At 44.7% G+C, this 27,701-nt stretch overlaps 1 protein-coding gene across 2 annotated transcripts in view; it reads left to right on the top strand.

Moving 5' to 3' along the window:
• The first annotated feature begins 202 nt into the window (after window positions 1-202).
• The window catches only part of LOC143767662 (uncharacterized), a 39,773-nt gene continuing 12,274 nt past the window's right edge, over window positions 203-27,701 (top strand). The window contains exons 1-2 of one of the 2 annotated variants that reach the window (XM_077256126.1): window positions 203-272; window positions 27,490-27,639. In XM_077256126.1, the coding sequence (XP_077112241.1) occupies window positions 246-272; window positions 27,490-27,639 (177 nt within the window). In that variant the 5' untranslated portion in view covers window positions 203-245. The remainder of the gene's footprint in view (window positions 273-27,489; window positions 27,640-27,701) is intronic. The other variant, XM_077256128.1, reaches the window with a different exon arrangement.

A 27,701-nucleotide genomic window follows, 5' to 3' on the forward strand; every position in this document is an offset into this window, starting at 1 on the left:
CCAGGCAGACCCATGCAAGCAACATCACCACATTCTCTCCAGGCAGACTCCCACTTACCTGATCTATGACTTTGGAGAATGAGCCCCATAATACCCCAAATCTTGCACAAAAATCCTCGAAATCCCGCCATGACATCCACAGCTTCCTCGTGTCTGCTCTGTCTGTTCTATGGAGGAAGAGGCGCCGCCCCTTCCGGTCACATGGGCAGAGGTCCTTTAGCCGACTTGGATTTAGCCTCTACCATATGTGGAGTGCGGCTCTGCAGGTGGAGGTAGGTGCTGGAGATTCCCCATTACTGAGCGCGGGGACATTAACCCCTTCAACACTGAGACTCTTTTGGGGTTTTTGTTGCCACTTTATAAGAATCATAACGTTTCAATCTGTTTCCTGTAATAGATACATAGGACCCAACTATGGAAGACAGGAAGTGAGGAAACATATTGTTCTCATAGTACAGGGCCCCTTTCTTAGCCCGAACATAGTGTAATGTGCCCATAATGCACCTTATGTAGTATGTATGGTGCCCACCACACAGTATAATGATCCCACAGTACCGCCATCACCTCCACGCATAGTATAATGTTCCTACAGTACCGCCATCAACCCACACACAATATAATGTTCCCACAGTACCGCCATCCCCCACACACAGTATAATGTTCCCCCAGTTCCGCCATCCCCCCCACACAGTGTAATGTTCCCACAGTACGGTCATCCCCTCACACAGTATAATTGTTCCAACAATACCGCCATCCTGTCCACACATAGTATAATGTTCCCAATGTACCGTCATCCCCAAACACAGTATAATGTTCCAACAATACCACCATCCCCTCCACAAACAGTATAATGTTCCCACAGTACCATCATCCCCCCCACACAGTATAATGTTCCCACAGTACCGCCATCAACCCATACACAATATAATGTTCCCACAGTACAGTCACCCCCCCACACAGTATAATGTTCCAACAGTACCGCCATCCCCCCACACACACAGTATAATGTTCCCAAAGTACCGTCATCCCCCCACACAGTATAATGTTCCAACAATACCACCATCCCCTCCACAAACAGTATAATGTTCCCACAGTACCATCATCCCCCACACAGTATAATGTTCCAACAGTACCGCCATCCCGTCCACACATAGTATAATGTTCCCACAGTACTGTCATCCCCCCACACTATAATGTTCCCACAGTACCGTGATCACCCCACACAGTATAATGTTCCAACAATACCGCCATCCCCTCCACAAACAGTATAATGTTCCCACAGTACCGCCATCCCCCCATATAGTATAATGTTCCAACAGTACTGCAATTCCACCACACACACACACACACTATAATGTTTGCACAGTACCGCCATCCCCCCACACACAGTATAATATTCCCACAGTACCGCCATCCCCCCACACACAGTATAATGTTCCCACAGCACCTCCATCCCGCCACACAGTGTAATGTTCCCACAGTACCGCCTTCCCCACACACGCAGTGTAATGTTCCCATAGTACCGCCATCCCCAACACACAGTATATTGTTCCCCCAGTTCCGCCAACCCCCACACAGTGTAATGTTCCCACAGTACCGCCATCTCACCACACACAGTATACTGTTCCCACAGTACCGCGTAATGTTCACACAGTACTCCCATCCTCCCACACAGTGTAATGTTCCCACAGTACTCCCATCCTCCCACACAGTGTAATACCCCTATTTTGTCCCTGTATTGAGAGACTAGCTACAACACACAAACAAACACAAGGCAGAAGTAACCAATATCATTATTTATTTCCCTGAAAATGGGAATTGTGATAACTGCAGCAACAGTGAATAATACAAAACATGGTGATTACACGGTGAAATATACAATATCAAATATACAATGAATTCTCCGGCTCACTCTCACTGTAATAGCAGCCTCTAACTGTATGCTACTTTAGCTACTGACAAGGGCGATGGTCTCAACATATATAGGCCTCAACACTACCTCTTCTGTGAACACAGGTCATAGTGGAGGTCTCCACTTCTTCCCGCTAGGCCACGTCCTCCTGACAAAGTCTATTAAGGCTCACTGAACTGCTTTCACTTCAACCGGCCCCTGTCCTGATTGTTTTACTATCCTGGACCAACCCCTGTACCATACATCAGTGCTGGAAGCAGATCACTCGCACCTCCTGCTCTTCACAGCAGGCCTATACTCCCGAGCAGAATCTCCTCTCGGATCTTTGGTGCTTGACCATCGGCAGACATCTCTCGTACCTGAAGTAGAAAGGGCTGGAACTCAACTGTTGCCTGGAGTGGTCTGGACTTTGGGTCTTGACTGGTGCTGGTCTGGTTATCGGGCTTGGGCTTGTGTAGCCTGGATTCTGGGAGTCATCTGGTACTGCCTTGGTTCTGCTTCCCGGCATGCCACAACCCGCTGCCTCAAGCACTTTACCACGGCCTGGTACCTCGGCCTCCGTTTTTCCCCATCACACTTCCGGCCCATTTTTGCTTGCCAACAAATTTGTTCCTTTTTTTGTACTGGCCTTTTACATAACTCCCAACTTTTGAGGAAGGAAGAGTGATAAAGTTTGTGGCGCCGCAGCAAATTTTAGACCACGCCCTAACCACACCCATTTCACAACTTGTCACACCCATATCCACGCCCCAACCACACCCATTTAGCACTGCAGATCACACTGTTTCATAAACAATAATTATAAACAGAAAAAAAATATGGCCACACATGATGCTCAATACTGTATAATGGCCACACATGATTCTCCATACTGTATAATGGCCACACATGATGCTGCATGCAGTATAATGGCCACACATGATGCTCCATACTGTATAATGGCCACACATGATGCTCCATACTGTATAATGGCCACACATGATGTTCCATACTGTATAATGACCACACAGTGCTCCATACTGTATAATGGCCCACATGATGATGCATATTGTATAATAATAATAGTTTTATTTCTATAGTGCCAACATATTCCGCAGCGCTTTACAATTATAGAGGGGATTTGTACAGACTATAGACATTACAGCATAACAATAAACACAGATCAAAACAGATACTAAGAGGAGTGAGGGGCCCTGCTCGCAAGCTTACAAACTACGAGAATAAACGGGAGACACGAGAGGTGGATGGTAACAATTGCTTTAGTTGTTCGGACCAGCCATAGTGTAAGAATCGGGTGTTCATATGAAGCTGCATGAACCAGTTATGAGCCTAAATATGTAACAGTAGAAACACAGAGGTCTATTAAATGCAAAAAGATGAGAACATGAAGTGAGGAACCTGAATATGTTTGAAGTTTTTTTTGAATGGGCCATACAGGGATAGTTAGGTTATGCGTTGAGGTGGTAGGACAGTCTGAACAAATGCGTTTTTAGGGCACGCTTAAAGCTGTGTGGATTGGGGATTAATTGTATTAACCTGGGAAGTGCTTTCCAAAGAATTGGCGCAGCACGTGAAAAGTCTTGGAGACGGGAGTGGGAGGTTCTGATTAATGAGGATGTTAACCTCCGGTCATTAGCAGAATGGAGGGCACGGGTAGGGTGGTATACAGAGACCACGGAGGAGATGTAGGGTGGTGCTGAGCCATGGAGAGCTTTGTGGATGAGAGTAATAGTTTTGTACTGGATTCTGGAGTGGATGGGTAACCAATGTAATGACTGGCACAAGGTAGAGGCATCGGTGTAACGGTTGGTGAGGAATATGATCCTGGCTGCAGCATTCAGGACAGATTGGAGAGGGGAGAGTTTGATAAGAGGGAGGCCGATTAGTATAGAGTTACAATAGTCCAGACGAGAATGAATAAGTGAAACAGTAAGAGTTTTTGCAGAGTCGAAAGTAAGAAAAGGGCGAATTCTGCAAATGTTTTTGAGGTGCAGATAAGAAGAGCGAACAAGTGAGTGGATGTGGGGGGTGAATGAGAGCTCGGAATCAAGTATGACCCCAAGGCAGCGGGCATGTTGCTTGGGAGTAATGGTGGAACCGCACACTTAGATGGCAATGTCAGGCAAAGGTAGGTTAGTAGAGGGAGGAAACACGAGGAGTTCAGTTTTTGGCAGGTTCAGTTTCAGATAGTGGGAGGACATGATGTTGGAGACAGCGGTAAGACTATTACTGGTGTTTTCTAGAAAGGCAGGCGTGATATCAGGAGAAGAGGTGTATAATTGGGTGTCGTCAGCATAGAGATGGTACTGAAAACCAAATCTACTGATTGTTTGACCAATAGGGGCAGTATACAAAGAGAAGAGGAGGGGGCCTAGGACTGATCCTTGAGGAACCCCAACAGTAAGGGAAAGATGAGAGGAGGAGGAACCAGCAAAAGATACAGTGAAGGAGCGGTCACAGAGATACACTGTGTGCAGAATTATTAGGCAAGTAGTATTTTAGAGGATTATTTTTATTATTGATCAACAACTATGTTCTCAATCCACCCAAAAGACTCATAAATATCAAAGCTTAATATTTTGGAAGTTGTAGTGTTTTTTTTTTTTTAGATTTAGCTATCTTAGGCTACGTTCACATTTGCGTTGTGCGCCGCAGCGTCGGCGCCGCAGCGCACAACGCAAACAAAAACGCGGCAAAACGCACGCTAAAACGCTGCGTTTTGCGCCGCATGCGTCGTTTTTGGCCGAAAGTTGGACGCAAAAAAAATGCAACTTGATGCGTTTCTTGCGTCCAACGCTTGCGGCCATGCGGCGCAAAACGCAGCACAACGCATGTCCATGCGCCCCCATGTTAAATATAGGGGCGCATGACGCATGCGGCGCCGCTGCGGCGCCCGACGCTGCGGCGCTGACCGCAAATGTGAACGTAGCCTTAGGAGGATATTTGTGCAGGTAACTATTACTGTGCAGAATTATTAGGCAACTTAATAAAAACCAAATATATTCCCATCTCACTTGTTTATTTTCACCAGGTAAACCAATATCACTGCACAACATTTAGAAATAAACATTTCTGACATGCAAAAACAAAACCCCCCAAAATTAGTGACCAATATAGCCACCTTTCTTTATGATGACACTCAACAGCCTTCCATCCATAGATTCTGTCAGTTGCTTTATTTGTTTACGATCAACATTGCATGCAGCAGCCACCACAGCCTCCCAGACACTGTTCCGAGAGGTGTATTGTTTTCCCTCCCTGTAGATCTCACATTTTATGAGGGACCACAGGTTCTCTATGAAGTTCAGATCAGGTGAAAAAGGGGGCCATGTCATTATTTTTTCTTCTTTGAGACCTTTACTGGCCAGCCACGCTGTGGAGTAGTTGGAGGCATGTGATGGAGCATTGTCCTGCATGAAAATCATGTTTTTCTTGAACGATACCAACTTCTTCCTGTACCACTGCTTGAAGAAGTTGTCTTCCAGAAACTGGCAGTAGGTCTGGGAGTTGAGCTTCACTCCATCCTCAACCCGAAAAGGTCCCACAAGTTCATCTTTGATGACACCAGCCCATACCAGTACCCCACCTCCACCTTGCTGGCGAGTCGGAGTGGAGCTCTCTGCCCTTTACTGATCCAGCCTCTAGCCCATCCATCTGGCCCATCAAGAGTCCCTCTCATTTCATCAGTCCATAAAACCTGTGAAAAGTCAGTCTTAAGATATTTCTTGACCCAGTCTTGACATTTTATCTTATGTTTCTTGTTCAAAGGTGGTCGTTTTTCAGTCTTCCTTACCTTGGCCATGTCTCTGAGTATCGCACACCTTGTGCTTTTTGTTACTCCAGTAACGTTGCAGCTCTGAAATATGGCAAAACTGGTGGCAAATGACATCTTGGCAGCTTCACACTTGATTTTCCTCCTTTTGTGCGCCTTTTTTGCCCAACATGCTTCTTGCGACCCTGTTGGCTATTTGCCATGAAACGCTTGATTGTTCTGTGATCACGCTTCAAAAGTTTGGCAATTTCAAGACTGCTGCATCCCTCTGCAAGACATCTCACAATTTTGGACTTTTCAGAGACCGTCAAATCTCTCTTGTGACCCATTTTGCCAAAGGAAAGGAAGTTGCCTATATAAGCACACGTTATATAGGTTTTTGATGTCATTAGACAACACCCCTTCTCATTACAGAGATCCATATCACCTGATTTACTTAATTGGTAGTTGGCTCTCAAGCCTGACTATCTTGGAGTAGGACAACATGTATAAAAAGTATCATGTGATCAAAATACAACTTGCCTAATAATTCTGCACACAGTGTAGGAGGAGAACCAAGAGAGAACGGTGTCCTTGAGGCTGATGGAGTGTAACATAGTGAAGAGGAGCTGATGGTCCACAGTGTCGAATGCTGCAGAGAGATGCAAGAGAATTAGCATGGAGTAGTAACCATTAGATTTAGCTATTAGTAGATCATTAGAAACTTTAGTGAGGGCAGTTTCAGTAGAGTGTAAAGAGCGGAAACCAGATTGAAGAGGGTCGTGTAGAGGAGAGATATCTGAGAGATAGTGGATAAGACGGGAGTGGACCAGGCATTCAAGGAGTTTGGAGATGAAGGGGAGATTAGAGACAGGTCTATAGTTAGTGGCACAGTTTTGGTCAAGGGATTTTTTTAAAGTAATGGATGTATGATGGCATGCTTAATTGAGGAGGGAAAGATACTGGAAGAGAGAGAAAGGGTGAATATTTTTGTTAGATGAGAGGTGACAGCAGGGGAAAGGGACTGGAGGAGATGTGACGGAATGGGGTCACTGGTGCAAGTGGTCGGGCGAGAAGATGCAAGGAGCCTGATTACTACTTCTTCTGTGACTGGTTCAAAATCAGAGAGTGAGCTAGATGCAGTAGGGGAGGGAGGACAGTGCATGGTCTGAGGGGATTGGGAGATAATTTGTAGTGATGAGCGAACATGCTCGCCGCTGCTCGTTACGTGCCAAGTATCACTATGCTCGATGTACTCAGCGAGCAGCGAGCATTTCCGGGATTATTCGGCCGTAACTGGTGTCTCCACCCAGGGTTTTTGGAGGACTTTAGAGACCCAATCACGGTGCAGGGATTGTCTGCCAGGCCATGAAATGCCGCAGTCATCTTTGTTGTGGTCGTGCATTGATTGGCTTGGCTGTACAGCATCATCCCGTGTATAAGAGACCGGGCGCCGCCCTGCTCGCCACATCCTGTTTCAGCGAGAGTAGGGAGAGCTGGTGCCGAAATAGGTTTTTAGAGGTAGTGTACGTCTGCAACTCTTACATCCACAACTCCTGAGAAACCAACAGTCCTTTTTAGGGCTAATTTGTGGGTCACAATATTGCAGCACTAGGTAGACAGGGCACAGCATATCCACATCAGTGTAAGGCCGACAGGCACTGTATGTGCGTTCATTGCTCCCACTGCATCCCTCCCAAAGCTCCATAACTGTCTGCTGCTGCAGCTTCTTTACTATATACCTAGTTGGATTTTTTTTTTTTTTTTTTTTAAAAATGATATACAGTTTGTTCTGTCAGACTGAGGCCCGTTGAGAAATCATAGTTTGTCAGGCATACGTAGCATAGTTGTGTGTGCTAGCCTTGTGCCACTTTTTTTGTGTGTGTTTTAAATTCACCGAAAAAGGCCTCATATATCTGCGTGCGCCAAGTTTGGTCATTGTAGGCCAGAGAACCACTTTTTTTGCTGTCTGTTACTGAAACTATATACAGCACTATTTAGCATAAAAAATATTACAAGGCCACATATTTGCCAGTGTGGTATTTCCGTGCGAGCCCTCATATATCTCTGTGCTCCAAGTTTGGTCATTGTAGGCTGGAGGATCACTTTTTTTGCTGTCAGAGTCTAATTCTATACAGCACTATTTTGCTTCCAAAATTACAAAAAACCATGATGTATTTGTGGCCTGCAAAATGTGGAAATTCAGGCCTACATTCAGCTTTATTTGATGTCTGTTACCCTAGTTCGGCACACTATTTTAGTTTTAAAAAATTAACAAATACAGGTCACATATCTAACAGTGTGGTATCTCGTTAAAAATACTTCTCTTTCAAGTTATTATGGCTGCTTCATGACTATGTTAAATGCTCCAACTCTTAACTACCACCATCATCATCTTCTGCCTAGAGGCAGTCACTGCGCACATAGAAAGTCTGAGGAGCAGAGTGTGAATGCTTTTGCGGTGTTGTACTCTGTCTCTCTATTACGAAGGCGCGTGCTCCCGCCAATAAAAGCGTTACTGCCAGAAAGCGAGGAGCCATGTTCATAGTGACCGTCAGAAAGCGAGGCACCGTGCGCTCCATGACCGTGAGTACAGCGCACGTTCGCAGTAGAGAGACAGTTCATGTTCTGTGTTCAGCTTTGTATAACAATAATTTAAGGGCACAGAGGAATAACAGAGGACATTGGAATGGTCAGCAAGGTACTCCCCCAGGATTTTCCAAAACAAAGCACTCCTTGTGAGAGTCCTCCACGCCTCAGGGCCAGGGCGATAGGATGGTGTGAGAAAACTCTCCCCGAACCTTGTCAGTGTTCCACTGCCTCTCCTGGATTGGAGTTGTCTCTCTCACATGTACTACTTGCTTGGCCAACGAACTGTCTTTTGCCAGTGTTTTCAGATGGGAATTGTTTTAATAATTCAGCAAGAAGGTCCCTATGGTCCTCCAACATTGTACTACACCTGTCTGCCTCTGGAATAAGAGAAATAAAGTTCTCCTTTTAGCGTGGGTCTGGAAGCGTCACCAATCAGTATTCCCTGTCACCCAAAATTTTGAGAACGCAAGGGTGACGGGAAAGTCAGCGGAGCATAAACTCAGGCATGCGTGCAAGACTGCTAACAGTCGATACTTCCGTGTCATCGCCAAGAGGACAACTGACCATTCTCTCCTCCTCCTTGTCCTCAGGCCTCCAAAACTTTTGACAAACCTCAGTAATATCATTGTAAATACATTCCCATGTAGTTTTTATCTCCCCCACATCATTGTGGATAGATAGTTGTCACGAGCAGGATGTTTTTTGGGGGGGTTTAATTATTGTTCTTGTTGTTACTTAGTGTAGATTGTAAGCTGTCACGAGCAGGGTTGTTTTATTTTTGTTTGATTATTGTATTATTGTTATCGTTTTTACTTAGGACTGTTGTGTTTCAAACTTTAAATATGTTGACGGTAAATAAATAACTATAAATATTTATATTAGAACACAACACAGAGCAGCAGGATGGAGAAGTTAATTATGGCGTCATTGCCGCTCACCATCTTGGTGAATTCCTCAAAGTTTTGGAGGATGGTACATATGTCTGATATCCATGTCTACTCCTGAGATCTTATGTGTGAAGTCAGAACTGAATACCCACGGCCTTGTTGATGCTGGTAGTCAACAACTGCCCTCTTCTGCTCACAAAAGCCTTTCCAAAATATGCAGTGTAGAGTTCCAATGCATGGGGAGGACATCAAACACCAGTCGGTGAGCTAAAAGCTGCAAGCGCTGCAGAATCACGGCAAGGGCAGATGAAACTGTAGCTGACTTTCGAAAATGGGTACGCAGAGCCTCGTACTTTTCCTAGCAGATCTGGCACCTCCTTGTCGCTTTTAAGGAAACGTTGAACAATGTGTTAAATCACATGGGCCAGGCATGGCACATTTGTGAGCTTGCCTCGACACAGAGCAGCCACCAGGTTGCAGCCATTGTCACACACGACCATGCCTGGCTTTAGGTTCAGTGGTGTCAGCCACAGACCTGCCTGCTCTTTCAGAGCTGTCCACAACTCTTCATCATTGTGCAGTTTGTCACCTAATCATATTAGCACAGCCTGTTGTCGATTGCCTGAGGCAGTGTTGCAGTGCTTCCAGCTTGTGACTGATGTGTTACTTTCGGTGATGGAGGCCGAAGAGGATGCGAAGGAGTAGGACATGCAGGAGTTGTAAACTGTGGTGGCAACCCAGATTGACGTAGGACCAGCAATACTCGGGTTTGGGAGGACGTGCACCATCCCAAGGTCGGACTGTGTCCTGGCTTCCACTATGTTAACTCAGTGTGCCGTTAGTGAGATGTACCATCCCTGACCACAAGCACTTGTCCATGTGTCTGTGGTTAGGTGGACTTTCCCAATAACTGCATTGTGGAGGGCACGGGTAATGTTATGGGACACGTGCCTGTGTAATATCAGGACGGCACACCGGTACAAATAGTCCTGCTTGTTAAGGGGCCTCGGGGTGATCATTGACTCTGCCCTCTCTTTCAAGATACATATCCAAGCCCTTGGCCACTACAACTCAAAAACATATCCAGTATCCGTACATTCCAAAAAACTGCAAAAATGTTTGCGTGCGCCCTCATGATCTCCCGCCTACACTATTGCCACCTTCTACTCTCTGGCCTCCCCTCTAGCACTCTTGCACCACTCCATTTTATCCTAAAGTCTGATGCCCGAGTAAAACACCTGTCCCTCTGTTATTCCCCAGCCTCTCCTCTCTGCCAGGCCCTTCACTGCCTTCCAATTGCCCAGAGGCTACAGTTCAAAACCCTAACTGTGACAGACAAAGCCTTCCACAACCTGTCTCCATACATCTGCAACATGGTCTCCCAATGTCCGACTGGTTCATGGCTTCCTCTACGCTATCCCAGTATGCCGTCAGTGAGATATACCATCCCTGCCCACATGCACTTGTCCAAGTGTCCGTGTTTAGGTGCACTTTCCCTGTAACAGGATTGTAGAGAGCCCGGGTAATGTTGTGTGATATGTGCTTGCTTGTCTAATGTCATGACAGCAGACAGGGAAAAATTGTGGCAGCTGGGTAACAAGTACCTTGTGATGGTAACCGCCATCAGGTTGCTGAAAGCTTAGGTCTCACACGGGCATAAAATGCAACATTTCGAGCGCAAGCAGATGAGAAATGTGTGAATTTAGTACTATGGCATTGGATGCTTATTTCCGCTTGCGTTCCAAAGAATGGGGTATGGACAACTGAACGCTGTGCTGGGACAAGGACGTGGACGTGCTTGTTGATGGTGCTAGTTGAGTTTGTGTGCAGATGCAGGGCATGAGGCATCTTTGCATGCAGGATGGACAGGGGATTTGCTTGCACTCACAACATTGGAAGAAGCAGTGGTATCACCCGCAGATACTGTTCATGGAGCCTTGTGTTCAACCAACAAAGTCGGATGCTTTGCTGCCATGTGCCTGATCATGCTTGTGGTGGTTAGGATGGGAGTTTTGCTACCCCTGCGGGCCTGGCCGTTGGTGCAAATGGCCTTCTGGGGGTTATCGGCAGAGTCTTTAAAAAACAACCAGGGTGTTATGGGGACATTGTGTCTCCCTCTCTCACACCACCTCCTCACCTCGACCACGGTCTTTCGGTGTTCCCTAAGGCTCAGTCCTAGGACCCCTACTCTTCTCCATCTACACCTTTGGCCTGGGACAGCTGATGTAATAGCATGGTTTGCAATATCATCAGTACGCCGATGACATGCAGATCTACCTATCTGTACCTGACATTACCTCCTTACTGACGAAAATCACACGTCTTGCCGCTTTTTTATCCTTCTTTTATGTTCGCTTTCAAAAAGTGGACATGGACAAAACTGAATAAATCATCTTTCAACCATATCATATGATTTTCCAGACATTCACAGCCTTTTTTTGCACATTTTTTGCAGCCGTGATCTTTATCTTCTTGGTGTGGATGTGGTAAATTAATTTCAAAGTCTTCATCAATACCATCATCGTCCATATCTTGTAAGGAGGAAATCTGGTGTTTCCCAGGGTCGTGGTTATCTACGTTTAGTGGCATTCCTTTAACAGTGTTCATTACACTAGAACAAATAATTTTCGACTGTGACATTTGGATATTATTGGTAATATGTATGGGTGAATACGAAGAAGCTTGTGCCACGGGTGTGTTTATAGTTTCGGACGGTGTACTCCTCCTTTTTTAAATTAATTGATTTTTTATTAAAGCATATGACACGCAGTAACAGTCGCGATTTACTGGTTGGATGAAAAACCGCCAGGGAAAAAGCAATTTGTTAATAAAATTAATTTTATTTTCTTTATGGAAAGGAATATCTACATCAAGAAAGGTCAGAATACAAAATTTGAAAATGTGTGGGGCGGATGGATGAATTACCCAGGCGTGGTGTCTGCTGAGTTATTGCAGAGTAGAATGGGGGTCGTTTACTTGCTTCTGGAGGGACTTTTACATGTACTGTTGGACAATTTTCAAGAGGTGATGTTGTCAGTTGGTTGTATTGGATAATGGGTAAGGGACTGAGGTGAGGGAGGGCTGGTTATGGGTAAGGATCCTGTTTTTGTAAAATGAAAATGTATTAATCGGTTTTGTATTACTGATACCTGTCTGGAAAATGTGTCATAAGCTTTCTCGCAGCAACAATCTTGCAATAATCAACCTTACACATTCATCCGTAGCAATATCATACATACAACCCAGAAGGCAAGGCAGCGGGTTACGCACCACATTTACCCCGTCACCTCTTGAATCAAGTTAAGCACCTTCACCCAAAAGGGTTGGAGACGAGCGCACGACCACATCATATGTATCAAATCTGCATCATCCTCACCGCACCTTGGGCATTTTAAGTCACCTCTCAGTCCTGCCTTCTTCATCCATGCCAGGGTCCTGTACACCCTATACACCAGGTATAACTCCGACACCCTCTTAGCCTCACTCAAGGACACCCTGGGGATGTATTGAGGTATAGACTCCCACTGGGACTCCGACAAAGGACCCACGTCTGCCACCCATTTTTCCTTTAGCCTTAATGGATGTTTCAATAAAAAGGTATCCATCAGACCCCTGTACATCAAGGTAATAAACCCACTCGTACTCCTTTGAGGCCCAATAAGATTCAACAAGCTAACGGACCGCAGAATGCGATCCCTCCTTTTGACAATTTAGGGCGTGTCTCAACTGCAAATATTGAAAGAACATCTTCTGGGACAAAGGAAACTCAGTCCTAAGTGTCTCGAATGTTTTAATAACATCCCCATCAAGCAACTGAGACACGAACCAAATGCCAATGCGCCTCCACTGACAGAACCCCCGCAATCTCATGAGCTCTGCCAACCTAGGATCAAACCAAATCAGTGTATATCTCCTAAATTCCGTTACTCCCCTCCAATACTTAATTTTCTGCCAGACTTTCCCCATCATAGCTATTGTTGGGAATTTTGGGGGTTAATTCTGAATCTGCCAATTCCAGACTGGCTAACAATGAGCCTTTACCTACCGCATGTTCAATGATTATCCCCACTTAAGCTCTCTGTTCTGGTTCTCCCCAACCTACCATATGCTGGCATTGAGATGCTATATAGTAAATCCATGGATTGGGGACCCCCAGACCATCCTCATCCTTCGCACTTAGCAGATGTTACAATTTGATGCGCGCCAGGCCACCCTTCCAAATTACGTCCCTAAATAGAGTATTGATCCCCTAAAATTTACTCTGAGGCAGCCACACTGGAGCATTATGCAATATGTAGAGGACCTGTTGCACAAGTATCATTTTGATCAAATTTACTCTTCCTGCAACCGACAGAAATAACTTCTTCCAGGCCCCAATCTTCTGCTGGAACTTCCCAAGCGTAGGAGTCAGTTTGAGATGCACATAGTCCTCTATTTTGCCTGGTCCACGATGCCCAGATAGTTAAACTCATGTACCACCCTTAAGGGAACCCCAGGGTCTAGTGTCAGAGGAGTCGCCGCGTCCGTGGGCAACAAAAAATACATCCCAATTAATAGATAATCCGGAAATAGCCCCAAATTTTTTAATGCTGGTCATAACAGCCCCAAAGACTACTGCTCATCTTCTAAGAACAGTAACACGTCATCCGCTTACAGGACAATCTTTTCTTCATAGTTTCCGTATCAAAATCCCTTCATGTCCCTACACCTCCGTATCACCGCCACCAAAGGTTCAACAGCAATTGCAAACAAGAGAGGAGACAAGGGGCACCCCTGCCACATTCCCCTATATAAAGGGAAATCCCCCGACAAGACCCCATTTACCCATACCCTGGCTCTTGGAGAGGCATATAACAATTGCACCCAAATTATAAATCCCTCGCCAAAACCCATAGCCTTCATAACAGCCCACAAATACCGCTATTCCACACTATCAAAAGCCTTAGCGGCGTCTAAAGACACCACAACATTCTGACCAATATTGTCTGACTTTACCTTTACCTTTATTGAGAAACCATCGTCTAAGATTACATGCTGTAGAAGTATTGGGCATAAAACCGGACTGTTCCCAGTTTATTAGTGTCGTTATCACCTTGTTAAGACGATTAGCCAAGATTTTGATATCTATAGTTAATAATGAGATTGGGTGATAAGAAGCCAGATCCGTCGGATCCTTAAGGCCCCGTCTCACTAAGCGATTTACCAACGATCACGACCAGCGATACGACCTGGCCGTGATTGTTGGTAAGTCGCTGTGTGGTCGCTGGGGAGCTGTCACACAGACCGCTCTCCAGCGACCAACGATCAGGGGAACGACTTCGGCATCGTTGAAACTGTCTTCAACGATGCCGAAGTCCCCCTACAGCACCCGGGTAACCAGGGTAAACATCGGGTTACTAAGCGCAGGGCCACGCTTAGTAACCCGATGTTTACCCTGGTTACCAAAAAAAACAAACACTACATACTCGCCTTTCGGTGTCCAGGTCCCTTGCCGTCTACTTCCTGCTCTGACTGAGATCCGGCCGTACAGTGAGAGCAGAGCGCAGCGGTGACGTCACTGCTGTGCTCTCACTTCTCACTGTACGGCCGGCAGTCAGTGAGAGCAGGAAGCAGACGGCAAGGGACCTGGACACCGAAAGGCGAGTATGTACTGTTTGTTTTTTTTGGTAACCAGGGTAAACATCGGGTTACTAAGCGCGGCCCTGCGCTTAGTAACCCGATGTTTACCCTGGTTACCAGTGAAGACATCGCTGGATCGGTGTCACACACACCGATTCAGCGATGTCAGCGGGGCCTCAACGACCAAAAAAAGGTCCATGCCATTCCGACACGACCAGCGATCTCGCAGCAGGGGCCTGATCGCTGGTACGTGTCACACATAGCGAGATCGCTATGGAGGTCGCTGTTGCGTCACAAAACTTGTGACTCAGCAGCGATCTCGCTAGCGATCTCGCTATGTGAGACGGGGCCTTTACCCTGTTTTGGCAACACTACAATTATTGCCTCAGGCATGGACCGCGACAACTCCCCCTCCACCAGACCAGCAGCATACACCTCCAACAAAGCGGGAAGCAATACCTCTTTACATTTTATTTACACCTCCCCTGGGATACCATCCACCCCTGGGGCTTTATCATTAGGCATAGAGGCCAGTGCGGCATCAAGCTCCTCCAAATTAAACGGCTCTTCAAGAAGTCCCTGATCAACCGTAGAAGGTCTAGGAAGCTGAACCTCTGCCAGAAAACCATCCACCTCCTCCATCGTTGGTTGTACCCGCGATTTATAAAGATCCGAATAATACTCCGTCATCACCTCCAAAATTGCCCCGCAACCAGTATGCTCCGAACCATCCTTTCCCTTCAAACCAACTATATGTATGGAGTCTCTCTGTGCCGCCACTATTCTAGAAAGGAGATGACCCTCGTCCCCCTCCTCGTGCACTCCTCTTTAAACTTAGTTTTTCACAAGCATCCATCAGTTTGTTTGATTTTCCTCCAACACTGATCTGCTTTCTATAATTCAGTATCTCACAAACATGTTGCACTTTGCCCTTTAGACAGACACTTGTGTCTTTGGTTTGCCAACATATTTTTGACCGCTATTTTTTAGGCCGAGTCAAACACACACATCTGTTACACCGATCTTCTGACGGGCATGAAGCACATTCTTGTAATTGGTGGTGGCTAAACGACTAATCATTGTAGGCTGTATCCTGGATCTCACACCTGCCATAGCCACCGCTGTTATTAATCATGTACGTTCCCATTCATCACCATGCACCTTTTCTTGATCACTTCATCCAATGATTCATCCACCATATTTTTACTACAAACCTGCACCTTCATAGCAAGGTTTTAATGAGGCCTTCAGCAATGTCTCCTTATATTCCACCACTAGAAAACCAGTTTTCACGTGTTCCCTGCTGCTACAGAAAGTCAATTTTTGGGAAAGGGTGTCTAGGATCCACATGAAAATGTTTTTAAAAATTAACCACCTATGAGTAAATGCTTGTCAGGCCAGGCACTCCATTACAAGTCTAAGAGACCCACACCCCTACATTGGCCTACTTCTTAACTCTGTGTCCTGCAATGTCTCTTCTTTAACTGCCACTAGATCACCAGGGTGAATGCGCTCTGTACTGTTATAGGCCGGTGAAGTTTGGGCAAGGGGGGCTGTGATGCAATAGTATATTTTTAAAAAAGGTAGCCCCCATTGGTGAAACCACATTCTTGTTGGCAAAGACTTCATCATAACATTTGTGTACCTTAAAGAGCTCACTTAAAAAGCTCCTTTTTGTGTTGCCTGGTTGCTCATATTGCACACAATACACTTCATATAAATTTGATAAAGCAATGCTGCTAGTTTGGCTCAGTAGTTCATTAAAAATATTTCTTTGTCCACTATATTAGTTTCTCTCCTTGAGAGCCATAACTTTGGCTGCATCAAATGTACAAATGGCGAATAAACCAATGGCGATTTGGAATCCAGATTAAAATACTGTATACCGAATGCACTCAGACAATCACATAGCTGAATTTCTTGTAAAACAGTTACAGATGTGACTGACAATTCTCATAGTGACACAATCTTGATAAATATTTGTTTATTCGCTTCACAAACAGTCCTAATCCTCTACATGTGTAGGGTTTGTGGAACTCCTAAGGTGAACTCGGTGGACCGTGACAGCGAACCTCTCAAGGGTGAGCTGGCCTGGTAGACCACCCCCTATACAGGGAGCATCAGGAGCAGGCCCAAAGGAGACTACTGCCGAGGACGCTGATACCCGGGGACAGGATGTAGGAGAAGCACGAAAGGCAGGAAAAGAAAAAAACAGGAAGCGGAGACTGGAGATAACAAGAGGGACTGAGACTAAACAGACAGATGAGGACGGAGGTAGGATACTCAGGAGAGACTGGGAAACGGGAAAGACAAGGAGCAGACAGGGACGGAAGGCACACAGAGAGCACTTCAGAGGGGTTCCAGGGCAGGGAAGCACTGAATACGAGACAGCGCAAAATAGTGGACTGAGAGGCAGAGAAACAGGAAAGCTCATCGTGAAGCACAATAGACAATCGGGCAAAGAGCAGGGAGAGAGGCTACCTGATACAGGACGAGTACTGCAGAACTTCTGGATCAGGAAACCTCCAGGATCATGAAAGGGAGGAATGGAGCGAGCGAAGAATAGCCTGTGTGAGTGCGCGGCCGGAGCTGGAAAGCGAAGGATCCAGCAAGGAGACAGGAAGTGAGGAGGCCAGGCGGCGCGCAAACACACCAGGAGCGCGCAAAGCCGGACAAGCACACCGGAAGCCGGAGGAAGACACAGCAGAAGTGGCAGCAGCGGCATAAGCGTGCCTGGAAAGGTAAGTATGTAGAGAGCCAGGGATAGGTGCGGAAGGTGCGGCAGGCATGACAGTACCCCCCCTCCTTATGCCCCCTCCTAATATTAGAAAGAAACCTTGAATTCGAGGAGGCTGGATGTTCTCCCGAGGCTCCCAAGACCTCTCCTCAGGACCAAAGCCTTTCCAAACACTTAAAAAGAGGGTCCTACCTTGAGATTTCTTCGTAGCTAGAATGTTCTTAACTTCAAAGACATTCTGTGCGGAAACAGGGAGAGGCGACAGACCAGTGGTGGGGTGAAATTGGTTGAGTATGACTGGCTTAAGTAGGGAAACGTGGAACGAGTTTGGAATGCGAAGCGAGGCGGGGAACCTTAACTTGTAGGCAACATCATTGATATGAGCTATCACATCTCATCTCAAATGGACCGATATACCATGGACCTAGTTTATATGAAGGAATCTTAAGACGGATGAACTTGGAAGACAACCATACTTTATCACCAGGTTGGAAAGATGGAGAATCCAGGCGCCTCTTGTCGGCATGTGTTTTAATCCTGTCCCCAGCTCGTTCAAGTGCGGTTTTGGTCTCCTGCCAGGTCCTGGAAAACTCATCGGACAGAAGATTGGCAGCCGGCACACCCGAGGCAGGGGGTACTGGCAGAGGAACACCAGGATGTTGCCCATAAACGACAAAGAAAGGCGACTTGGAAGAGGATTCACTACTGTAGTTGTTGTATGCAAACTGTGCCCAAGGTAGTAAATTGGACCAGTCGTTTTGGTGGACGTTAGAGAAATGACGAAGATAGGTGACTATTATTTGATTTGTGCGCTCTGCCTGACCATTAGTTTGAGGATGGTAGGCAGAGGAGAAGTCTAGAGTTATGTCCATTAGTTTGCATAATGCACGCCAGAAGCGTGAGGTGAATTGGACTCCTCTGTCTGAAACTATGTGTTGAGGAAAGCCGTGAATCCGAAAAATATGGGCGATGAAAACTTTTGCCAATTCGGGGGCAGAAGGTAATCCAGGTAGAGGGACAAAATGAGCCATCTTGGAAAATCGATCCAGGACTACAAATACACCGTGTTCCAAAATATTATGCAAATTGGATTTAAGTGTCATAAAGATTTAATTGTTTTGCTTTTCAAATAAACTCGTGGATAGTATTGTGTCTCAGGGCTCAATGGATCACTGAAATCAATCTTAAACACATATGATAATTAGTTTTCCAGGTGATTCTAATTAAAGGAAAACTACTTAAAAATGATGTTCCACATTATTAGCAGGCCACAGGTTTCAAGTAACATGGGAAAGAAAAATGATCTCTCTGCTGCTGAAAAGCGTTAAATAGTGCAATGCCTTGGACAAGGTATGGAAAGATTAGATATTTTACGAATACTGTGAAGAGATTTGTGACTGAAACAGAGCACAGAAAGTTCATGCAGATAAAAGCATAATGAGGAAGGTTTCTGCCAGACAAATTCATTGGATTAAGAGAGCAGCTGCCAAAATACCATTACAACGCAGCAAACAGTTATTTGAAGCTGCTGGTGCCTCTGGAGTCCCTCAAACCTCAAGGTGTAGGATCCTTCAAAGGCTTGATGTGGTGCATACACCTACTATTCGGCCACCCCTAAACAGTGTTCACAAGCAGAAACGGTTGCAGTGGGCCCAGACATACATGAAGATTAATTTTTAAACAGTCTTGTTTACTGATGAGTGTCGAGCAACCCTGGATCGTCCAGATGGACGGAGTAGTGGATGGTTGGTGGATGGCCACCATGTCCCAACAAGGCTGCGACGTCAGCAAGGAGGTGGAGGAGTCATGTTTTGGGCCGGAATCATGGGGAAACAGCTGGGAGGGTCCTTTAAGGTTCCTGAAGGTGTGAAAGTGACCTCTGCAAAGTATATAGAGTTTCTGACTGAAAACTTTCTTCCATGGCATAAAAAGCAGAAACGTGCCTTCAGGAGCAAAATCATCTTCATGCATGACAATGCACCATCTCATGCTGCAAAGAATACCTCTGAGTTATTGGCTGCTATGGGCATAAAAGGGGATAAACTCATGGTGTGGCCACCATCTTCCCCTGACCTCGACCCTATTGAGAACCTTTGGAGTATCATCAAGCAAAAGATCTGAGGGTGGGAGGCAGTTCACATCAAAACAGCAGCTCTGGGAGGCTATTCTGACTTCATGCAAAGAAATACAAGCAGAAACTCTCCCAAAACTCACAAGTTCGGTGGATGCAAAAATTGTGAAGGTGATATCAAAGAAGGGTTCCTACGTTAACATATAACTTGGCCTGTTAGGATGTTTTGGAGTTAAATAGCTTTTTTGGTCAGTGAATGTGACCTCCTAATGCTGCAAATTCCACAAATGAGCATTTTCAGTTCTTTAAAACATGTCAAATGTTTAGAAATTCTACTGTGCCTAATAATTTGAAACGGTGCATTTTGAGTTTTTATTCATTTTGGAGATTATACTGTTATCATTGGGAGGTTTCTTCAATAAAATTCGATGTATACTCTAACGGGTGATGACTTTTATTAGACTGACTGTCATTTGCACCAACCATATAGGAAAATCTGAGAAAAATGTCATTTGCATAATAATTTGGAACATGGTGTATAACTGTATGACCTGAAGACTGAGGCAGATCAGTGATAAAGTCCATTGCAATGTGTCGCCAAGGAGCCGAGGGAACCAGAAGTGAATGAAATAGACCCAAGGGTAGATGCCTAGGAACTTTGTTCTTGGCACAGGACGGACAGGAAGCGACAAAACTTCGGATGTCTTGAAGAAGGAATGGCCACCAGTAATATCGCGACACCAGAGAAAGAGTTTTCTTGAAACCAACATGACCTGCGAGCTTGGAAGCATGACCCCAACGTAAAACTTGCTTCCTGTTGCTCTCTTGAACAAAAGTCTTACCTGGAGGCAACGAAGACAAAGTAACAAGAGCAACCGAGATGACCTTGCTTGGATCCATGATATGTGAAGGTTTCTCCTCAACATCGGCTGTCAGAAAGGACCTGGATGAAGCGTCAGCTTTGAAGTTCTTATCGCCAGGACGGAAATGTAGCTCAAAATCAAATCGGGCAAAGAACAGCGACCACCTAGCTTGCCAAGGATTACGTTTCTGTGCAGAGCGGATGTACAGCTCCCTCCAACAAATACCGCCATTCCTCCAACGCCATTTTGATAGCCAACAACTCTCTGTCACCAATGGTATAGTTTCTCTCAGCGGCGGAGAAGGTCTTAGAAAAGAAGCTGCTGGTGACAAGCCATCCGGAGGAAGACCTCTGGGAAAGAACCACACTGGCTCCAAAGGCAGAAGCTTCCACGTCCAGGATGAAGGGCTTGCTAATCTCAGGATGATGGAGAACGGAAGCTGTAGCAATTTTGCTAAATTCTCCTGGACATATTCGGTCATAGCTTGGGTCTCCGTAGTGGACAGGGGGTAAATCCGGCCCCTAGGTGGAGTGGAACCTGGAACAAGGTCGATCGGTTAATCATATGGGCGATGCGGAGGCAGGATCTCTGCCTCCCTTTTATTGAAGATGTCAGCAAAGGCCACATAGGCAGATGGTAAATCTGGAGACATAGAAGTTGAATGAGAAGAGATCTTTAACCCCTTTATGACCCTGGGATTTCCGTTTTTCCGTGTTCGTTTTTTGCTCCCCTCCTTCCCAGAGCCATAACTTTTTTTTATTTTTCCATCAATATGACCATGTGAGGGCTTATTTTTTGTGGGAAGAGTTGTACTTTTGAACGACATCATTGGTTTTACCATGATGTGTACTAGAAAATGGGAAAAGAAGTCCAAGTGCGGTGAAATTGCAAAAAAAAGTGCAATCCCATGCTTGTTTTTTGTTTGGCTTTTTTTCTAGGTTCACTAAATGCTAAAACTGACCTGCCATTATGATTCTCCAGGTCATTATGAGTTCATAAAGTAAAGAAACTTGGCACTCAACTTGGTTACGTAGATAGTATAGAATATGCTTTTTTATTTCAGATAGCAGTCCCAATATAAACGTTTCGGTCTGTTATGGACCTTCTTCAGTACAACTAGGTTGAAAATACATCACAAAGGATTTTTAACCATTGTATAATAACAACATCAAATGAAGTTACAAGAATAACATAAATAACAAAAATAACAATAATAGAAGGGATAGCAAACAAGATAAATCTAACAACGATTTAGTGAGTTGTGATGGATCAAAGGGTAGGGGAGGTAAGGAAAGGTAGAATAATTTTATAACATACCCGACTGCTCAAAGGGTTAAATATGAGAGATGTCTCCGGATATAACGTTGATCCTCGTATGTAGGAATACTTGTGGATCGTACAGAGGACTAAACTGGTCGCTCTATGGTATTGAGAAGTACATCCAATTGTTAGGTGTGTAATATAGTGGTATAGAATATAGAGATCACGAATATGTTTACTGACCCGGTATATCTGAGAGGTTAGTGTTGTTTTTAGGTAGTAGATTCTCATTAGGTAGCTGCAAGATAATTTAGTGGCTGTTATTTACTGTCTAACGTAGGGAGGGGTTAGAGAAAACTATGATGTTAAGATTACATATAAAAGAGAGAACTTCTCACCTACTGGCAGTAGTAATGTGCGGCAAGGCTGTATATCTATTGTAGGTAGAGTCGGACTAGATAGCCTGTCACTAATAAGAGATAACAGTCAGTAAGGGTGCTGAGATGCAGGTTCTAACAAACAGCAATGTGGGTCTTACCCTATGAATAGAAGCTTTATCCTGTATAATGAGTAAGATTATGGCCACAAAACAGTATAAGTACCTGTGTAACAACAACAAGAACGAAAAAGTCAGTGATGCTGCCTGTTTGGTAATAACTCCAGATAGGAGGTTGTGCCATGACTCACCAGTAATGTTTAGGTCCCCTAAGTACTATAGAGTGCAGATGGGACGTGTCAGAACGGCAGCGTACCTGTAGTATACAAGGTACAATAATCAGGACGGTTGCCCATAATGCCAGTATATAGATAGTTAGTACCGCTTATACCTTACCTAAGTGTTGAAAGTAGTAATGCCGTGCAACGCGGTATCCGCCGCTGGTTGCTGGCATTGTGCAGGGAAGGTGTGTATAAGTAGGCAAGGGGCGGGATTCGGCATATGGCCGAGACCGGAAGTGCGTCAGAGGGTATGACGCCGACTTCCGGTGATCACTGCGGCGCTCGATTGTCATGGAAACTGACAACAAGAGCGAACGGCTGAGAATAATAAGTATACTGCGCGAAAATAAAGGAAAGCGGGAGAATGTGAATAACGGAAGGATGTCATTGGAACTAATTTGTATATTAGATATATATTTATTAATATTTGAAGCCGATCCTGACAGGATCGGCTTCAAATATTAATAAATATATATCTAATATACAAATTAGTTCCAATGACATCCTTCCGTTATTCACATTCTCCCGCTTTCCTTTATTTTCGCGCAGTATACTTATTATTCTCAGCCGTTCGCTCTTGTTGTCAGTTTCCATGACAATCGAGCGCCGCAGTGATCACCGGAAGTCGGCGTCATACCCTCTGACGCACTTCCGGTCTCGGCCATATGCCGAATCCCGCCCCTTGCCTACTTATACACACCTTCCCTGCACAATGCCAGCAACCAGCGGCGGATACCGCGTTGCACGGCATTACTACTTTCAACACTTAGGTAAGGTATAAGCGGTACTAACTATCTATATACTGGCATTATGGGCAACCGTCCTGATTATTGTACCTTGTATACTACAGGTACGCTGCCGTTCTGACACGTCCCATCTGCACTCTATAGTACTTAGGGGACCTAAACATTACTGGTGAGTCATGGCACAACCTCCTATCTGGAGTTATTACCAAACAGGCAGCATCACTGACTTTTTCGTTCTTGTTGTTGTTACACAGGTACTTATACTGTTTTGTGGCCATAATCTTACTCATTATACAGGATAAAGCTTCTATTCATAGGGTAAGACCCACATTGCTGTTTGTTAGAACCTGCATCTCAGCACCCTTACTGACTGTTATCTCTTATTAGTGACAGGCTATCTAGTCCGACTCTACCTACAATAGATATACAGCCTTGCCGCACATTACTACTGCCAGTAGGTGAGAAGTTCTCTCTTTTATATGTAATCTTAACATCATAGTTTTCTCTAACCCCTCCCTACGTTAGACAGTAAATAACAGCCACTAAATTATCTTGCAGCTACCTAATGAGAATCTACTACCTAAAAACAACACTAACCTCTCAGATATACCGGGTCAGTAAACATATTCGTGATCTCTATATTCTATACCACTATATTACACACCTAACAATTGGATGTACTTCTCAATACCATAGAGCGACCAGTTTAGTCCTCTGTACGATCCACAAGTATTCCTACATACGAGGATCAACGTTATATCCGGAGACATCTCTCATATTTAACCCTTTGAGCAGTCGGGTATGTTATAAAATTATTCTACCTTTCCTTACCTCCCCTACCCTTTGATCCATCACAACTCACTAAATCGTTGTTAGATTTATCTTGTTTGCTATCCCTTCTATTATTGTTATTTTTGTTATTTATGTTATTCTTGTAACTTCATTTGATGTTGTTATTATACAATGGTTAAAAATCCTTTGTGATGTATTTTCAACCTAGTTGTACTGAAGAAGGTCCATAACAGACCGAAACGTTTAGATTGGGACTGCTATCTGAAATAAAAAAGCATATTCTATACTATCTACGTAACCAAGTTGAGTGCCAAGTTTCTTTACTTTATGTCCACTGGTTTGGGGAACCTACCTTGTGCACCAACACAGTAGTGCCACGATATACTTCATTATGAGTTCATAGACACCAAACATGTCTAGGTTATTTTTTATCTAATTGGTGAAAAGAAAATTCCAAACTTTGCTAAAAAAAATAATTGCACCATTTTCCGATACCCCTAGCGTCTCCATTTTTCGTGTTCTGGGGTCGGGTGAGGGCTTATTTTTTGCGTGCCGAGCTGATGTTTTTAGTGATACCATTTTGGTGCAGATACGTTCTTTTGATCGCCCTTTATTGCATTTTAATGCAATGTTGCGACGACCAAAAAAATGTAATTTTGGGGTTTCAAATTTTTTTCTCGCTACGCCGTTTAGCGATCAGGTTAATTTTTTTTTTATTGATAGATCGGGCGATTCTGTACGCGGCGATACCAAATATGTGTATATTTGATTTTATTTTTATTGTTTTATTTTGAATGGGGTGAAAGGGGGGGTGATTTCAACTTTTATTTATTTTTTCATATATTTTTTAAACATTTTTTTTATTTCATATTTGTTGAAACATTTTTTTTTTTTACTTTTGCCATGCTTCAATAACCTCCATGGGAGGCTAGAAGCTGGCATAGCCTGATCGGCACTGCTACATAGCAGCGATCATCAGATCCCTCCTATGTAGCTAAATTACAGGCTTGCTATGAGCGCCGACCACAGGGTGGCGCTCACAGCAAGCCGTCATCAGTAACCATAGAAGCCTCTGGTTACTATGCCGACGCATCGCTGACCCCCGATCATGTGACGGGGGTCGGCGATGAGCGCATTTCTGGCCGCGCGGCCAGAAGCGGTAGTTAAATGCCGCTGTCAGCGTTTGACAGCGGCATTTAACTAGTTAATAGCAGCGGGTGGATCGCGATTCCACTCGCCGCTATTGCGCGCACATGTCAGCTGTTCAAAACAGCTGACATGTCCCGGCTTTGATGCGGGCTCACCGCTGAAGCCCACATCAAAGCAGGGGATCTGACCTCAGATGTACTATCCCGTCTGAGGTCAGAAAGGGGTTAAATGCTGCTGTCAAACTCTGACAGCGGCATTTAACAAGCGCTTCCGGCCATCTGGCCGGAAATGCGTGCACCGCTGACCCCCGTCACGTGACCGGGTGTCATCGGTGCCTTGGCATAACAACCAGAGGTCTCCTCAAGAACCCTGTAGTCGGCGCTCATAGCAATGCAGTATTTCTGCTACATAGGAGCAATCTGAGCATCGCTCCTATGTAGCAGAGCCGATAAGGCTATGCCAGCTTCTAGCCTCCCATGGAGTAAAAAGTTAAAAAAAAATGTTTAAAAAATATATGAAAAAATAAATAAAAGTTTAAATCACCCCCCTTTTGCCCCATTCAAAATAAAACAATAAAAAAATGAAATCTACACATATTTGGTATCGCCACGCTCAGAATTGCCCGATCTATCAATGAAAAAAAAAATAATTAACCAGGTCGCTAAACGGCATAGCGAGAAAAAAAATTCAAAACACCAGAATTACATTTTTTTGGTCGCCACCACATTGCTTTAAAATGCAATAACAGGCGATCAAAAGAACGTCTCTGCACCAAAATGGTATCATTAGAAAAGTCAGCTCAGGACGCAAAAAATAAACCATCACCCAACCTGAGATCCCGAAAAATGGAGACGCTACGGGTCTAAGAAAATTGCGCATTTTTTCTTTTGTTTAGCAAAGTTTGGAAAATTTTTTCACAACTTAGATAAAAAATAACATAGACTTGTTTGGTGTCTATGAACTTGTAATGACCTGGAGAATAAGAATGGTAGATCAGTTTTAGCATCTAGCGAACCTAGCAAAAAAGCCAAGCAAAAAACAAGAGTGGGAATGCACTTTATTTGCAATTTCACTGCACTTGGAATTTTGTTCCCATTTTCTAGTACACGACATGGTAAAACCAATGATGTCGTTCAAAAGTATAACTCATCCCACAAAAAAATTATCCCTCACATGGCCATTTTGACAGAATAATAAAAAAGTTATGGCTCTAGGAAGGAGAGGAGCGAAAAAACGAAAACGCAAAACCGAAAAAAGCTCCTGGAGTTAAGGGGTTAAATAACTCTGATTAGTGCAGTCATACAACATACAAGCCTCTGATGGCTGCGGTGATGCCCTGTACTACTGTAGTGCCGTGTATCATCACTGCCTGTCAGTGTAGTACTAACGGCCCCAGACACATGAGATAAGTGTTGGCTGAATGGTCATTTGGCAGACGGCCATCTCTCCCGACTCCCCCATACACACAAATATTCCAGCTTTCCTATGTTCTGTATGAGAGAGTCGCCTCCAGACTCCTGTAGCGTAGGATTATCTACAGGAAGAACAAATGGATTAGCCTCTGAAATTCAGGATGCCAGATCCTTCTCTGCCCTGACATCATCTGGCGGGAGGCCCCCAAATACATTATATAGTCACCCAAACCCCCCGAAATCAGTGCTTTCATGTAACTTTAGTCTAATGTGTATGGGGGAGATGAAAGGTAACTTATTGAACGCTGCCTCTGGCCCGGCCTAATAGACCTTCATACATTACAGGCCCAGATACCATTATTAGGCCTGTAAGTATCGTAGTAACTAGGCCGCCCCATACTATCGAGTACTTGGGGGTATAGGGGCATTCAGCCGAACTCTGTCACACCTTCTTAGATGCCATGTTAGCTTTTGACAGCAGCAAGTGGTTAAACTGCCAGGGCTTTTGTTACAGCTGCACTTGTGCCGTCCCTGCGGTGCACATCTATGTTTTGGGACCCAAAGAGTTCATATAGACAGCCGGCGATGATGGAGTCAGTGACGGACTCTGGACAAATATGTTTCTAGAGCCGTAGTAGAAGATGAAGATGTCGTCCTCATCATGAAGTAGTTATTTCTCCTGTCGTGTAATGAATATCTCCTGCAGTATTGCTAATGCCGATTCCAGTGTCGGTAAATGAGGCGAGAATTAGCGTTATGGAAGATGAGTCTATGAGGATCGTATTCAGCTGCCGACTCCGAGGGAGAAACTGCTTGTTCTCTGTGACCTAAATATATAAGTTTTATTAGTAGATGTAAAGAAGAAAGCTAAATACTGTAAAATAATAAATCTCCTCATATGTTTCCCTTATTATCTCCAGTAATTGTATTATTACACAGGATTTTTATGATGTTACATCGGCTCATCTTCTTCTCATTCAGGTCTCTACAATATCAGATCCTCTCAGTAAAGATCTTCTATATAAGAGGATTTTCACGATTTACCCATCAAAGACAGATATGGACAGAGACAAGATGGCGGAGAGGATATTACACCTCACCCTAGAGATCCTCTTCCGGCTTACTGGAGAGGTGAGAGATTCTGATGACGTCACATTACATCATTCTTATCTATGGGAATAACAGATGGACAG

This window comes from Ranitomeya variabilis, chromosome 4 (assembly GCF_051348905.1).
Source record: "Ranitomeya variabilis isolate aRanVar5 chromosome 4, aRanVar5.hap1, whole genome shotgun sequence".
NCBI classification, from domain to species: domain Eukaryota; kingdom Metazoa; phylum Chordata; class Amphibia; order Anura; family Dendrobatidae; genus Ranitomeya; species Ranitomeya variabilis.